The 16,288-nt window shown below is 48.8% G+C and overlaps 1 protein-coding gene across 1 annotated transcript; it reads left to right on the top strand.

Moving 5' to 3' along the window:
• Positions 1-12,953: 12,953 nt before the first annotated feature.
• On the top strand, positions 12,954-15,138 carry LOC103627989 (uncharacterized). The gene is made up of 3 exons (XM_008648283.2): positions 12,954-13,022; positions 13,121-13,357; positions 13,515-15,138. The coding sequence occupies exons 2-3, from the start codon at positions 13,347-13,349 to the stop codon at positions 15,136-15,138; spliced, it is 1,635 nt and encodes a 544-aa protein (XP_008646505.1). The 5' UTR covers positions 12,954-13,022; positions 13,121-13,346.
• Positions 15,139-16,288: the final 1,150 nt, after the last annotated feature.

Below are 16,288 nucleotides of genomic sequence, written 5' to 3'. Positions count from 1 at the left end.
TAAGCCTAATTCCCTTTCAGGTTCGAAGGCCGGCCCCTCGGAAGGGTTCAACGGCCGCCTCAGGCTACTCGGGCTCCGCGCCCACTACTGATCAGGGGTTCGAAGGCTGGCCCCCGAAGGGTTCACAGCCGCCTCAGACGCCGAGCGAGGGATGACCATGGGTACGTTCGATACATAACCAAGGCTCGGGCTGCGCTCCCGAGGTACCCTAGGACATTTCCGAGACCAGCGGGAACGATCTTGTAACGGAATCCCATCAGAGGGAGGCATCGAGCCCTCGGACCCCGTCGCTAGGGGACCGGGTCCGGCAGATCACCCGCAGGTACTTTTGGGCGTGCCTCTGGCCCCCTAGCCGACCCCTAACGAACGGGGCACGGACGTCCACTCGGATTACCCGCTTGCAGCTCACCGGAGACACCATGTTCGGCGCCCATCGAGGGCAACATGGCGCTTTCCCCCGCTCCTCCTTGCGGAAAGGCGACGCGGGGGCGTATGTAAAAAAGCCGAGTCTGTCCCTGATCGCCCTCTCGCCCTGTGCAGAGGCTCAGGGGCTGCTCTCGCAAACCCGGCTCCGGTCGAACCGTTGACAGCGTCAACATACCAGCCCGAGAACTTGGGACCCGACCGTACACCCGGGCTACGGCCAGCTCGCATGAGGGAACGACCAGACCAGCCGAAGCATTACGCGAGGCATTAAGACCTCGAAGGAGTGAAACCACTCCTCCGAGGCCTCGGGGGCTACACCCGGCGGGTGCGCTCGCGCGCACCCACCGGAACAAAACGCAACCGAGAAAGGCTGGTCCCCTTGCAAAAAAGTGCGACGAAAGCCTCCAAGCGAGTGCTCACACTCCCTTCGAGGCTCGGGGGCTACTGTCGGGGACCATAGTTAGGGGTACCCTCAAGGCTCCTAATTCTCAGCTGGTAACCCCAATTAGCATAAAGCTGCAAAGGCCTTATGGGTGCGATTAAGTCAGGGATCAGTCCATACGAGGGACTCGATCACGCCTCGCCCGAGCCTGGCCTCGGACAAGGGCAGCCGACCCCGGAGGATCTCCGTCTCGCCCGAGGCCCCCCTCCAGCGGCGAACGTGTTCCCGGCTCGCCCGAGGCCCTGTCTTCGCCAAGAAGCAACCCTGACCAAATCGCCGCGCCGACCGACCAAGCCGCAGGAGCATTTAATGCAAAGGTGGCCTGACACCTTTATCCTGACGCGCGCCCCCCAGCCGACAGAGCCGAAGTGACTGCCGTCACTTCGCCGCTCCACTGACCGGCCTGACAGAATGACAGCGCCGCCTGCGCCGCTCCGACTGCGGTGCCACTCGACAGAGTGAGGCTGACAGGCAGTTAGGCCCGGTCGAAGGCACCATAGGAAGCTCCGCTTCGCCCGACCCAGGGCTCGGACTCGGGCTAAGTGAAAGGGAATTAGGCTTACACCTAGTCCCTAATTAATTTTGGTGGTTGAATTGCCCAACACAAATAATTGGACTAACTAGTTTGCCCAAGTGTATAAATTATACAGGTGTAAAAGGTTCACACTCAGCCAATAAAAAGACCAAGTTTTGGATTCAACAAAGGAGCAAAGGGGCAACCGAAGGCACCCCTGGTCTGGGGCACCGGACTGTCCGGTGCGCCACCGGACATGTCCGGTGCACCAAGGGGACTCAGACTCAAACTCGCCACCTTCGGGAATTTCCAGAGGCGACTCGGCTATAATTCACCGGACTGTCCGGTGTACACCGGACAGTGTCCGGTGCGCCAAGGGAGGTCGGCCTCAGGAACTCGCCAGCTTCGGGAAACTCCAACGGCTAGTCCGCTATAATTCACCGGACTGTCCGGTGTGCACCGGACTGTCCGGTGCGACTCCGGAGCAACGGCTACCTCCGCGCCAACGGCTACCTGCTGCGCAATAAATGCGCGCGCAGCGCGCGCAGATGGCAGGCGTGCCCATACTGGCACACCGGACAAGGAACAGTAGATGTCCGGTGTGCACCGGACACCCAGGCGGGCCCACAAGTCAGAAGCTCCAACGGTCAGAATCCAACGGCAGTGATGACGTGGCAGGGGGCACCGGACTGTCCGGTGCGCCATCGAACAGACAGCCTCCCAACGGCCACTTTTGGTGGTTGGGGCTATAAATACCCCAACCACCCCACCATTCATTGCATCCAAGTTTTCCACTTCTCAACCACTTACAAGAGCTAGGCATTCAATTCTAGACACACCCAAAGTGATCAAATCCTCTCCAATTCAACACAAAGCCCTAGTGACTAGTGAGGGTGATTTGCCATGTTCATTTGAGCTCTTGCGCTTGGATTGCTTCCTTCTTTCTTGATTCTTTCTTGTGATCAAACACTCACTTGTAATTGAGGCAAGAGGCTCCAATTGTGTGGTGGCCCTTGCGGGAAGTTTGATTCCCAAGTATTTTGAGAAGAGAAGCTCACTCGGTCGGAAGGACCATTTGAGAGAGGGAAGGGTTGAAAGAGACCCGGCCTTTGTGGCCTCCTCAACGGGGAGTAGGTTTGAGAGAACCGAACCTCGGTAAAACAAATCTGCGTGTCTCACTTCATTACTCGCTTGTGATTTGTTTTCACGCCCTCTCTCGGACTCGATTATATTTCTAACGCTAACCCGGCTTGTAGTTGTGCTTATATTTGTAAATTTCAGTTTCGCCCTATTCACCCCCCTCTAGGCGACTATCAATTGGTATCGGAGCCCGGTGCTTCATTAGAGCCTAACCGCTCGAAGTGATGTCGGGAGATCACGCCAAGAAGGAGATGGAGACCGGCGAAAAGCCCACTACAAGCCACGGGAGCACTTCATCGGAAGAGTCCCGCACCAAGAGGAAGGAGAAGAAGAAGGACTCCTCCAAACGGAAGGAGAAAAGGTCTTCCTCTTCTCACCACAAAGAGAAGAAGGAAAAATCTTCTTCCCACAAGTCGCATCGGAAAGGCGACAAGCACAAGAGGATGAGGAAGGTGGTCTACTACGAGACCGACACTTCATCAACATCGACCTCCGACTCCGATGCGCCCTCCGTCACTTCTAAGCGCCAAGAGCGCAAGAAGTATAGTAAGATCCCCCTACGCTACCCTCGCATTTCCAAACATACACCTTTACTTTCCGTCCCATTAGGCAAACCACCAACTTTTGATGGTGAAGATTACACTAGGTGGAGCGATTTAATGCGATTTCATCTAACCTCGCTCCACAAAAGTATATGGGATGTTGTTGAGTTTGGTGCACAGGTACCGTCCGTAGGGGATGAGAACTATGATGAGGATGAAGTGGCCCAAATCGAACACTTCAACTCTCAAGCGACACAATACTCCTCGCCTCTTTAAGTAGAGAGGAGTATAACAAAGTTCAAGGGTTGAAGAGCGCCAAGGAGGTTTGGGATGTGCTCAAAACCGCGCACGAGGGAGACGAGCTCACCAAGATCACCAAGCGGGAAACGATCGAGGGGGAGCTCGGTCGGTTCCGGCTTCGCAAAGGGGAAGAGCCACAACACATGTACAACCGGCTCAAGACTTTGGTGAATCAAGTGCGCAACCTCGGGAGCGTAAAGTGGGATGACCACGAGATGGTTAAGGTTATTTTAAGATCTCTTATTTTCCTTAACCCTACTCAAGTTCAATTAATTCGTGGTAATCCTAGATATACTAAAATGACCCCCGAGGAAGTTATCGGGAATTTTGTAAGTTTTGAGTGCATGATCGAAGGCTCGAGGAAGATCAATGAGCTTGATGATGCCACCACATCCGAAGCTCAACCCGTTGCATTCAAGGCAACGGAGGAGAAGAAGGAGGAGTCTACACCAAGTCGACAACCAATAGACGCCTCCAAGCTCGACAATGAGGAAATGGCGCTCGTCATCAAGAGCTTCCGCCAAATCCTCAAGCAAAGGAGGGGGAAGGACTACAAGTCCCGCTCCAAGAAGGTTTGCTACAAGTGCGGTAAGCCCGGTCATTTTATTGCTAAATGTCCTATATCTAGTGACAGTGACCGAGGTGACGACAAGAAGGGGAGGAGAAAGGAGAAGAAGAGGTACTACAAGAAGAAGGGCGGTGATGCCCATGTTTGTCGGGAATGGGACTCCGACGAAAGCTCAAGCGACTCCTCCGACGACGAGGACGCCGCCAACATCGCCGTCACCAAGGGACTCCTCTTCCCCAACGTCGGCCACAAGTGCCTCATGGCAAAGGACGGCAAAAAGAAGAAGGTTAAATCCAACTCCTCCACTAAATATGAGTCTTCTAGTGATGATAATGCTAGTGGTGAGGAAGATAATTTGCGTACTCTTTTTGCCAACCTTAACATGGAACAAAAAGAGAAATTAAATGAACTAATTAGTGCCATCCATGAGAAGGATGATCTCTTGGACTCCCAAGAGGACTTCCTAATCAAGGAAAATAAAAAACATGTTAAGGTTAAAAATGCTTACGCTCTACAAGTTGAAAAATGTGAAAAATTGTCTAGTGAGCTAAGCACATGCCGTGAGATTATTGACAACCTTAGGAATGAAAATGCTAGATTAAATACTAAGGTTGATTCTCATGTTTGTAATGTTTCAATTCCCAATCCTAGAGATAATAATGATGATTTGCTTACTAGGATTGAAGAATTAAACATCTCTCTTGCTAGCCTTAGAATAGAAAATGAAAATTTGATGGCTAAGGCTAAGGATTTTGATGTTTGCAATGTTACTATTTCCAACCTTAGAAGTGAGAATGATTTATTACATGCTAAGGTTGTTGAATTAAAATCTTGCAAACCCTCTACATCTAATGTTGAGCATGTTTCTATTTGTACTAGATGTAGAGATATTGATGTTAATGCTATTCATGATCACATGGCCTTAACTAAACAACAAAATGATCACATAGCATTATTAGATGCCAAAATTGCCGAGCATAACTTAGAAAATGAAAAATTTAAATTTGCTAGAAGTATGCTCTATAATGGGAGACGCCCTGGCATCAAGGATGGCATAGGCTTCCAAAAGGGAGACAATGTCAAACTTAATGCCCCTCCTAAGAATTTGTCCAACTTTGTTAAGGGCAAGGCTCCCATGCCTCAGGATAACGAGGGTTACATTTTATACCCTGTCGGTTATCCTGAGAGCAAAATTAGGAAAATTCATTCTAGGAAGTCTCACTCTGGCCCTAATCATGCTTTTATGTATAAGGGTGAGACATCTAGCTCTAGGCAACCAACCCGTGCCAAGTTGCCTAGAAAGAAAACTCCTATTGCATCAAATGATCATGCTATTTCATTTAAAACTTTTGATGCTTCTTATGTGCTTACAAGCAAATCCGGCAAGGTAGTTGCCAAATTTGTTGGGGGCAAACACAAGGGATCAAAGACTTGTGTTTGGGTACCCAAAGTTCTTGTTTCTAATGCCAAAGGACCCAAAACCGTTTGGGTACCTAAAGTCAAGAACTAAAATTGTTTTGTAGGTTTATGCATCCGGGGGCTCAAGTTGGATACTCGACAGCGGGTGCACAAACCACATGACAGGGGAGAAAAAGATGTTCTCCTCTTATGAGAAAAACAAAGATCTCCAACGAGCTATCACATTCGGGGATGGAAATCAAGGTTTGGTCAAAGGTTTGGGTAAAATTGCTATTTCACCCGACCATTCCATTTCCAGTGTTTTTCTTGTTGATTCTCTAGATTACAATTTGCTTTCCGTTTCACAATTATGTCAAATGGGCTACAACTGTCTATTCACTGATGCAGGTGTCACTGTCTTTAGAAGAAGTGATGATTCAATAGCATTCAAGGGAGTGTTAGAGGGTCAGCTATACTTAGTAGATTTTGATAGAGCTGAACTCGACACTTGCTTGGTTGCTAAGACTGACTTGGGTTGGCTCTGGCACCGCCGACTAGCCCATGTTGGAATGAAGAATCTTCATAAGCTTCTAAAGGGAGAACACATTTTAGGACTAACAAATGTTCATTTTGAGAAAGACAGGGTTTGTAGTGCATGCCAGGCGGGAAAGCAAGTTGGAGCCCATCATCCACACAAAAACATCATGACGACCGACAGGCCGCTTGAGCTACTCCACATGGATCTATTCGGCCCGATTGCTTACATAAGCATCGGCGGGAGTAAGTATTGTCTTGTAATAGTGGATGATTATTCTCGCTTCACTTGGGTATTCTTTTTACAGGAAAAATCTCAAACCCAAGAGACCTTAAAGGGATTCTTGAGACGGGCTCAAAATGAGTTCGGCTTAAGGATCAAGAAAATAAGAAGCGACAACGGGACGGAGTTCAAGAACTCTCAAATTGAAGACTTCCTTGAGGAGGAGGGCATCAAGCATGAGTTCTCTTCTCCCTACACTCCACAACAAAATGGTGTAGTGGAGAGGAAGAATCGAACTCTATTGGACATGGCAAGAACCATGCTTGATGAGTACAAGACACCGGACCAGTTTTGGGCCGAAGCGGTCAACACCGCCTGCTACGCCATCAACCGGCTATATCTTCACCGAATCCTCAAGAAGACATCCTATGAACTCCTAACCGGTAAAAAGCCCAACATTTCATACTTTAGAGTTTTTGGTAGCAAATGCTTTATTCTTGTTAAAAGAGGTAGAAAATCTAAATTTGCTCCTAAGACTGTAGAAGGCTTTTTACTTGGTTATGACTCAAACACAAGGGCATATAGGGTCTTTAACAAGTCCACTGGACTAGTTGAAGTCTCATGTGACGTTGTGTTTGATGAAACTAACGGCTCTCAAGTAGAGCAAGTTGATCTTGATGAGATAGGTAATGAAGAGGCTCCATGCATAGCGCTAAGGAACATGTCCATTGGGGATGTGTGTCCCAAGGAATCCGAAGAGCCTCCAAGTGCACAAGATCAACCGTCTTCCTCCACGCAAGCATCTCCACCAACTCAAAATGAGGATGAGGCTCAAGTTGATGAAGGGCAAAATCAAGAAGATGAGCCACCTCAAGATGATGGAAATGATCAAGGGGGAGATGCAAATGATCAAGAAAAGGAGGATGAGGAAGAACCAAGGCCGCCACACCCAAGAGTCCACCAAGCAATCCAACGAGACCACCCCGTCGACACCATCCTCTGCGACATTCATAAGGGGGTAACCACTCGATCTCGTGTTGCACATTTTTGTGAACATTACTCTTTTGTTTCCTCTATTGAGCCACACAGGATAGAGGAAGCACTTCAAGATTCGGATTGGGTGGTGGCGATGCAAGAGGAGCTCAACAACTTCACTAGGAATGAGGTATGGCATTTAGTTCCACGTCCTAACCAAAATGTTGTAGGAACCAAATGGGTCTTCCGCAACAAGCAAGACGAGCATGGTGTGGTGACAAGGAACAAAGCTCGACTTGTGGCCAAGGGATACTCCCAAGTCGAAGGTTTGGATTTCGGTGAAACCTATGCACCCGTAGCTAGGCTTGAGTCAATTCGCATATTATTGGCCTATGCTACTTACCATGGCTTTAAGCTTTATCAAATGGACGTGAAAAGTGCCTTCCTCAACGGACCAATCAAGGAAGAGGTCTATGTTGAGCAACCTCCCGGCTTTGAAGATAGTGAGTACCCTAATCATGTTTATAGGCTCTCTAAGGCGCTTTATGGGCTCAAGCAAGCCCCAAGAGCATGGTATGAATGCCTTAGAGATTTTCTTATTGCAAATGGCTTCAAAGTCGGCAAGGCCGATCCTACTTTGTTCACTAAAACTCTTGCAAATGATTTGTTTGTATGCCAAATTTATGTTGATGATATTATATTTGGGTCTACTAACGAATCTACATGTGAGGAATTTAGTAGGATCATGACACAAAAGTTCGAGATGTCTATGATGGGGGAGTTGAAGTATTTTCTAGGATTTCAAGTCAAGCAACTCCAAGAGGGCACTTTCATTAGCCAAACGAAGTATACTCAAGATATTCTAAGCAAGTTTGGAATGAAGGATGCCAAGCCCATCAAGACACCCATGGGAACAAATGGGCATCTCGACCTCGACACGGGAGGTAAGTCTGTGGATCAAAAGGTATACCGGTCGATGATAGGTTCTTTACTCTATTTATGTGCATCTCGACCGGATATTATGCTTTCCGTTTGCATGTGTGCAAGATTCCAATCCGACCCTAAGGAATCCCACCTTACGGCCGTAAAACGAATCTTGAGATATTTGGCTTATACTCCTAAGTTTGGGCTTTGGTACCCTCGGGGATCCACATTTGATTTGATTGGTTATTCGGATGCCGATTGGGCGGGGTGTAAAATCAATAGGAAGAGCACATCGGGGACTTGCCAGTTCTTGGGAAGATCCTTGGTGTCTTGGGCTTCAAAGAAGCAAAATTCGGTCGCTCTTTCCACCGCCGAAGCAGAGTACATTGCCGCAGGTCATTGTTGCGCGCAATTGCTTTGGATGAGGCAAACCCTGCGGGACTACGGTTACAAATTAACCAAAGTCCCTCTGCTATGTGATAATGAGAGTGCAATCAAAATGGCCGACAATCCCGTCGAGCATAGCCGCACTAAGCACATAGCCATTCGGTATCATTTTCTTCGGGGTCACCAACAAAAGGGAGATATCGAGATTTCTTACATTAATACTAAAGATCAATTAGCCGATATCTTTACCAAGCCACTTGATGAACAATCTTTTACCAAACTTAGACATGAGCTCAATATTCTTGATTCTAGAAATTTCTTTTGCTAAATTGCACACATAGCTCATAAATATACCTTTGATCATGTCTCTTTCATATGCTATGACTAATGTGTTTTCAAGTTTATTTCAAACCAAGTCATAGGTGTATTGAAAGGGAATTGGAGTCTTTGGCGAAGACAAAAGGCTTCCACTCCGTAACTCATCCTTCACCGTCACTCCAAGCGACTCTCCATTTTTGGGGGAGAAAGCATAAAGCACCAAGCAAAAGGACTCCTACTTTGGTATAATCTTCACTCATTCATTTATGACCAAAGAAGGAGCAAGTACTTCGATGGGCTCTAATGATTCCGTTTTTGGCGATTCATGCCAAAGGGGGAGAAAGTATGAGCCCAAAGCAAAAGGACCGCACCACCACCAATTTCAAATTTCAAAAACTTAGTTTTTCAAAGAGTATTTTCAATTGGTATCCTATTATGTTCAAGAAGGGGGAGAAAGTAGTATTTCAAAAATGATATATCAAAACCCTCTTGAACACTAAGAGGTGGATCTCTTTTAGGGGGAGTTTTTGTTAAGTCAAAGGAAAAGCATTTGAAACAGGGGGAGAAAATTTCAAATCTTGAAAATGCTTTGCAAACTCTTATTCATTTACCTTTGACTATTTGCAAAAGAACTTTGAAATAGATTTATAAAAGATTTTGCAAAAACAAAACATGTGGTGCAAGCGTGGTCCAAAATATTAAAAATGAAGAAACAATCCATGCATATCTTGTAAGTATTTATATTGGCTCAATTCCAAGCAACCTTTACACTTACATTATGCAAACTAGTTCAATTATGCACTTCTATATTTGCTTTGGTTTGTGTTGGCATCAATCACCAAAAAGGGGGAGATTGAAAGGGAATTAGGCTTACACCTAGTCCCTAATTAATTTTGGTGGTTGAATTGCCCAACACAAATAATTGGACTAACTAGTTTGCCCAAGTGTATAAATTATACAGGTGTAAAAGGTTCACACTCAGCCAATAAAAAGACCAAGTTTTGGATTCAACAAAGGAGCAAAGGGGCAACCGAAGGCACCCCTGGTCTGGGGCACCGGACTGTCCGGTGCGCCACCGGACATGTCCGGTGCACCAAGGGGACTCAGACTCAAACTCGCCACCTTCGGGAATTTCCAGAGGCGACTCGGCTATAATTCACCGGACTGTCCGGTGTACACCGGACAGTGTCCGGTGCGCCAAGGGAGGTCGGCCTCAGGAACTCGCCAGCTTCGGGAAACTCCAACGGCTAGTCCGCTATAATTCACCGGACTGTCCGGTGTGCACCGGACTGTCCGGTGTGCACCGGACTGTCCGGTGCGACTCCGGAGCAACGGCTACCTCCGCGCCAACGGCTACCTGCTGCGCAATAAATGCGCGCGCAGCGCGCGCAGATGGCAGGCGTGCCCATACTGGCACACCGGACAAGGAACAGTAGATGTCCGGTGTGCACCAGACACCCAGGCGCGCCCACAAGTCAGAAGCTCCAACGGTCAGAATCCAACGGCAGTGATGACGTGGCAGGGGGCACCGGACTGTCCGGTGTGCACCGGACTGTCCGGTGCGCCATCGAACAGACAGCCTCCCAACGGCCACTTTTGGTGGTTGGGGCTATAAATACCCCAACCACCCCACCATTCATTGCATCCAAGTTTTCCACTTCTCAACCACTTACAAGAGCTAGGCATTCAATTCTAGACACACCCAAAGTGATCAAATCCTCTCCAATTCAACACAAAGCCCTAGTGACTAGTGAGAGTGATTTGCCGTGTTCATTTGAGCTCTTGCGCTTGGATTGCTTCCTTCTTTCTTGATTCTTTCTTGTGATCAAACACTCACTTGTAATTGAGGCAAGAGGCTCCAATTGTGTGGTGGCCCTTGCGGGAAGTTTGATTCCCAAGTATTTTGAGAAGAGAAGCTCACTCGGTCGGAAGGACCGTTTGAGAGAGGGAAGGGTTGAAAGAGACCCGGCCTTTGTGGCCTCCTCAACGGGGAGTAGGTTTGAGAGAACCGAACCTCGGTAAAACAAATCCGCGTGTCTCACTTCATTACTCGCTTGCGATTTGTTTTCACGCCCTCTCTCGGACTCGATTATATTTCTAACGCTAACTCGGCTTGTAGTTGTGCTTATATTTGTAAATTTCAGTTTCGCCCTATTCACCCCCCCCCCCTCTAGGCGACTATCACTAAGTCCCGGAAGACGGCGAACTCCACTCCGCCCGACCCAGGGCTCGGACTCGGGCTAAGTCCCGGAAGACGGCGAACTCCGCTCCGCCTGACCCAGGGCTCGGACTCGGGCTAAGTCCCGGAAGACGGCGAACTCCGCTCCGCCCGACCCAGGGCTCGGACTCGGGCTCAGCCCCAGAAGACGATGAACTCCGCGCCGCCCGACCCAGGGCTCGGACTTGGGCTCAGCCCCAGAAGACGACGAACTCCGCTCCGCCCGACCCCAGGGCTCGGACTACGCCCCGACCTCAGCCGACGGTCTCCGCCTCGCCCGACCCAGGGGCTCGGACTCGACCTCGGCCACGGAAGACAGACTCGACCTCGACTTCGGAGGAGCTTCCACATCGCCCAACCTAGGGCGCAGACCCACCACGTCAACAGGAGGCGCCACCATCACCCTACCCCGAGCTGACTCGGGCCGTAGGGAACAAGACCGGCGTCCCATCTGGCTCACTCTGCCAGATAGGCAATGATGGCGCCCCGCATACTCTGTGACGACGGCGGCTCTCAGCCCCCTTACGGAAGCAAGACGACGTCAGCAAGGACTCAACCGCTCCGACATCTGTCCCTCCGTCAGGCTCCAGCACTCCTCCGACGGCCACGACATCACACCAGCAGGGTGCCAAAATCTCTCCGGCTGCCACGACGGCATGTACTTAGGGCGCTAGCTCTCCTCCGCTAGACACGTAGCACTCTGCTATACCCCCCGTTGTACACCTGGATCCTCTCCTTACGCCTATAAAAGGAAGGACCAGGGCCCTCTTAGAGAGGGTTGGCCGCGCGGGGACAAGGACGAGACAGGCGCTCGCTTGAAGCCGCTCGCTCCCTCTCCCGCGTGGACGCTTGTAACCCCCTACTGCAAGCGCACCCGACCTGGGCGCGGGACGAACACGAAGGCCGAGGGATTCCCACCTCTCTCACGCCGGTCTCCGGCCGCCTCGCTCTCCCCCCTTCGCGCTCGCCCTCGCGCTCGACCCATCTGGGCTGGGGCACGCGTCGACATTCACTCGTCGGCTCAGGGACCCCCCGGTCTCGGAACGCCGACAGCTAGCTAATGTGCCTACCCAGCACCCAACTCTGCCCGTGCAGCCACTACCAGACCACACGTACCTTAGTGTTTAGAAATAAACAATAATTATATAAAAATAATGCAGAGTGTGCACTCGAACCCATGCCTCCTGCTATAGAAATTTGGGGCTAACTAGACCACAAGTACCTTAGTGTTTTAGAAATAAAGAATAATTATATTTGAATAAATCTCTCTCTATATATATATATATATAAACCCGTAGCAAAGCATGTGCAACTAGCTAGTATATATATAAAACCAGAGGGAGCCTTTGTTTAATGTTGTCATCCGGTTCAACCGTAGCAGGTCCTGGGAGTCTATAAAAGGAGCAGCAGACCTCTAGGGTTCATTTTTAGGCGGTGCCAACGGTGAACCCCCCCAGTGGCGGAACCCAGGAGGCAAGCGCACGACGGTGGGTCTTGGGGGTACGCGTGGCAGCGACCCCTGAGGCGCGCGTGGCGGCAAATCCCTAGGGCGGGCATGCGCGTGCTAGTGCCCCCCTGAGGGGCGCACGACGATGAGGTGGGAGTGGCTATGGCGACGCGTCGGATCCCAGAGGCACGCGCGCGAGGGTGCCCCTGAGGCGTGCATGACTATGAGGTGGGAGCGACTACGATAGATCCTAGGGGCACGCGCGCGATGGCGACGCCATCCGAGGTGGGAGCGGGCGTGGCGTACTCCCCTAGGAGCGAGCGACGATGGCGGCCTCCTCTAGACACGAGCGATGGCGGATCCCAGAGGCAAGACAACGGTTTCGCGAGTGGAGGCCCTGTTTTTATACTACTTTGTATATATTTTATACCAACGTCAATAGGCGTTTACTATATATATTTCAGTTCATAGTCCCCTTCCATATATTGTCTGTTTATGATATTTTTATTCACATTTTACGCAAACGTTTATTGATTTTATGCATTATCTCATTACCTAATAAGTTTATTGATTTTATGCGTTATCTCATACCTAACCGGAAAAAGTCTACTTAACCCCCTGGCGTTTGAAGGGTGGGATACTTAACCCCCCGACCTGGAAAACCAGGTATTCCACACATTAAACTTTGTATGTCGGTACATATTACCCCTCAAGGCGGTATTAGGAGGCTGTTTTGCTTACTGGGCACCCAACGTGGCTCCTAGGTGGCGCGCTCGTCCAGCCTGGCCCTATGGCCCGCTTGTCAGTCCTCATCGGCCCCATGTCAAGTACCTACAGGTGGGTTTGGGTTGGAAGCTGGAGAGCCCGTCCATCCTTCTGTTGTTCGACTGCCTAGCGCCCTCGGAGCCTCCGCACTTCCGCCTTCACCATCTCCGATGAGGCGATCGATGAGTACATGATCGGACGCTGCTCGTCTGATCACTTTGCATCATGAGCGAGAGGTGAGTACCCACTTGTCCATGTCGCTGGTAGTTTTGGAGTTGGCAGATTGTTTTTGGGGGAAGGTCCATATCTTGTGGGTGGATGGATGACGACGTAGCTGTAGTCCAAGGTCTGCATGATTTAGGAAGTGTATTAACATTTCCTTATGAAATGTAGGTTGGATCATTTGTCAATTAGGTTCCATCATAGTGGGGGATTTGTGATAAATCAAGGGAAGCTTGAGTATGTAGGAGGCAAATGTGATTTGTCATATGTGGAGTTGGACAAGGTTTCTCTTCCAGAGATACAGGGCCACCTAGCAGATCATGTTGTCAGTAAGAACTTTATGCGTTTACATTGGTTGAAGCCAGGGGCAGAATTGAGCAATGGTCTTGTACTGCTAGTCGATGATGCATCTTGCCTAACAATGGTTAGTCACATAACTGATGCTGGTGTTGCAGAAATTTATGTTGAGGAAGTTGTTGTCTGTCTTCAAATGGTTGAGCAACCTTCCAAAGAATCACAAGGAGTCAGTCTAGGAGATGCAGCAGATTGTGGCAGGGGTAAGCAAATTGTAGAAGATGAAGATGGTGGCAGCAGCAAGCAAATTGAAGATAATAGGTTTGCTGAATTTCCAGTAGAAGATAAAGAGGAAGACACTGAAACTGAATCATTAGATAAAGACTACTTCCAACCCATTGAAGATGACAGTTCAGGGGAAGATGATGAAGCAATTGATTTCAGAAAATATGCCAATGAGGTGAAGAGGAATATCAGGGCTAAGAAGCTAGGACTACAAAGTGGAGGGATTGGACACATTAACCCTGCAGAATTGGTAGATGAAGTTCCGAACCTAGATGACCCAGGGAGTCCATATCATGACTCCAGTGAAGAGTATTCATATGAAGAAAACAGTGAAGGTGAGTCTAAAAGGTGGCTGAGTCAAGAGAACAGGTATGATAGCAAAGCACCAGTTCTAATGTTCTCACTTGGAATGGCATTCAGATGCAGTAGACAGTTTAAAAAAGCTCTTGTGAAGTATGGATTGAAAGCACACAAGCACTTACACTTCCAGAAAGATGAGAAGAATAGGGTTAGGGCAAACTGTTCTTGGCCGGGATGCAAATGGTTAATCTATGGTTCCAAGACTACCAGATCAGATTGGTTTAAGGTTGTCACTTTTATAGATGAGCATTCTTGCCCACCTAGGAGAGACAATAGGTTAGTAACCTCCAACATAATTGCGAAGCATTATTTCAGTGAGATTAAGGACAATCCAACATGGAAAGTTGAGTTGATAAAGAAAGTTGTTCTAAAAGACCTTCTTGCAGATGTGTCACTGTCCAAGTGCAAGAGGGCAAAGGCATTGGTCCTGAAGGTTGCTCTGGACTCCATGAAAGGAGAGTACAGCAAGGTGTATGACTACCAGTTGGAGCTCTTGAGAAGTAACCCTAGCAGTACAGTTGTGGTGTATCTGAATCCAGAGTTTGAAGATCAAGTATTTGAAAGGTTCTATGTGTGCTTTGATGCATGTAAGAAAGGATTCCTTGTTGGATGCAGGAAAGTGATTGGTCTTGACGGTTGCTGGTTCAAGGGTTCAAACACTGGTCAGCTGCTTTGTGCCATTGGGAGAGATGCAAACAACCAGATGTATCCAATTGCATGGGCAGCTGTTGCAACTGAAACATATGATTCATGGTACTGGTTTCTAGGATTACTTCAAAAAGATCTGAACATCAACATTGGAGGTGATGGTTGGGTTGTCATATCTGATCAACAAAAGGTGCATTCTAAATCATAAAACTGTATGTCTAAAAATTAGATGGTACACAGAAATTCTTAATCATCTAAGTGCTTTTGCAGGGTCTATTGAAGGCTGTAGACGAATTGCTTCCTAACGCAGAGCACAGAATGTGTGCCAGACACATTTATGCCAACTGGAGGAAGATTTATACAGACAAGAAGCTGCAAAAGAAGTGGTGGGCTTGTGCCAAGGCACCTTGCAGAGTTCTTTTCAACCTCAAAAGGGCATGGCTTGCACAAGCTTCACCAGAAGGAGCACAAGATATGATGAAGACATCCCCAGAGCATTGGAGCAGGGCTTTTTTCAAGATAGGGGCTAACTGTGATTCAGTGGATAACAACATGTGTGAGAGTTTTAACAACTCCATCATGGATGCTAGTGAAAGTCGCCTAGAGGGGGGGTGAATAGGGCGAAACTGAAATTTACAAATATAAACACAACTACAAGCCGGGTTAGCGTTAGAAATATAATCGAGTCCGAGAGAGGGCGTGAAAACAAATCGCAAGCAAATAATGAAGTGAGACACGAGGATTTGTTTTACCGAGGTTCGGTTCTCTCAAACCTACTCCCCGTTGAGGAGGCCACAAAGGCCGGGTCTTTTTCAACCCTTTCCCTCTCTCAAACGGTCCCTCCGACCGAGTGAGCTTTCTCTTCTCAAATCAACCGGGAGCAAAACCTCCCCGCAAGGACCACCACACAATTGGTGTCTCTTGCCTTGGTTACAAGTGAGTATTGAACACAAGAAAGAATGAAAGAGAGAAAGCAATCCAAGCGCAAGAGCTCAAATGAACACGACAAATCACTCTCACTAGTCACTAGGGCTTTGTGTTGAATTGGAGAGGATTTGATCACTTTGGGTGTGTCTAGAATTGAATGCCTAGCTCTTGTAAGTGGTTGAGAAGTGAAAAACTTGGATGCAATGAATGGTGGGGTGGTTGGGGTATTTATAGCCCCAACCACCAAACTTGACCGTTGGCAGGGTTGTCTGTTCGATGGCGCACCGGACAGTCCGGTGCACACCGGACAGTCCGGTGCCCCCTGCCACGTCATCACTGCCGTTGGATTCTGACCGTTGGAGCTTCTGACATGTGGGCCCGCCTGGGTGTCCGGTGCACACCGGACAGGTACTGTTTGCTGTCCGGTGTGC

This window comes from Zea mays, chromosome 5, assembly GCF_902167145.1.
Source record: "Zea mays cultivar B73 chromosome 5, Zm-B73-REFERENCE-NAM-5.0, whole genome shotgun sequence".
NCBI lineage: Eukaryota > Viridiplantae > Streptophyta > Magnoliopsida > Poales > Poaceae > Zea > Zea mays.
The sequence above is the reverse complement of the archived record's forward strand: the minus strand, read 5'-3'. Positions and strand labels throughout refer to the sequence as shown.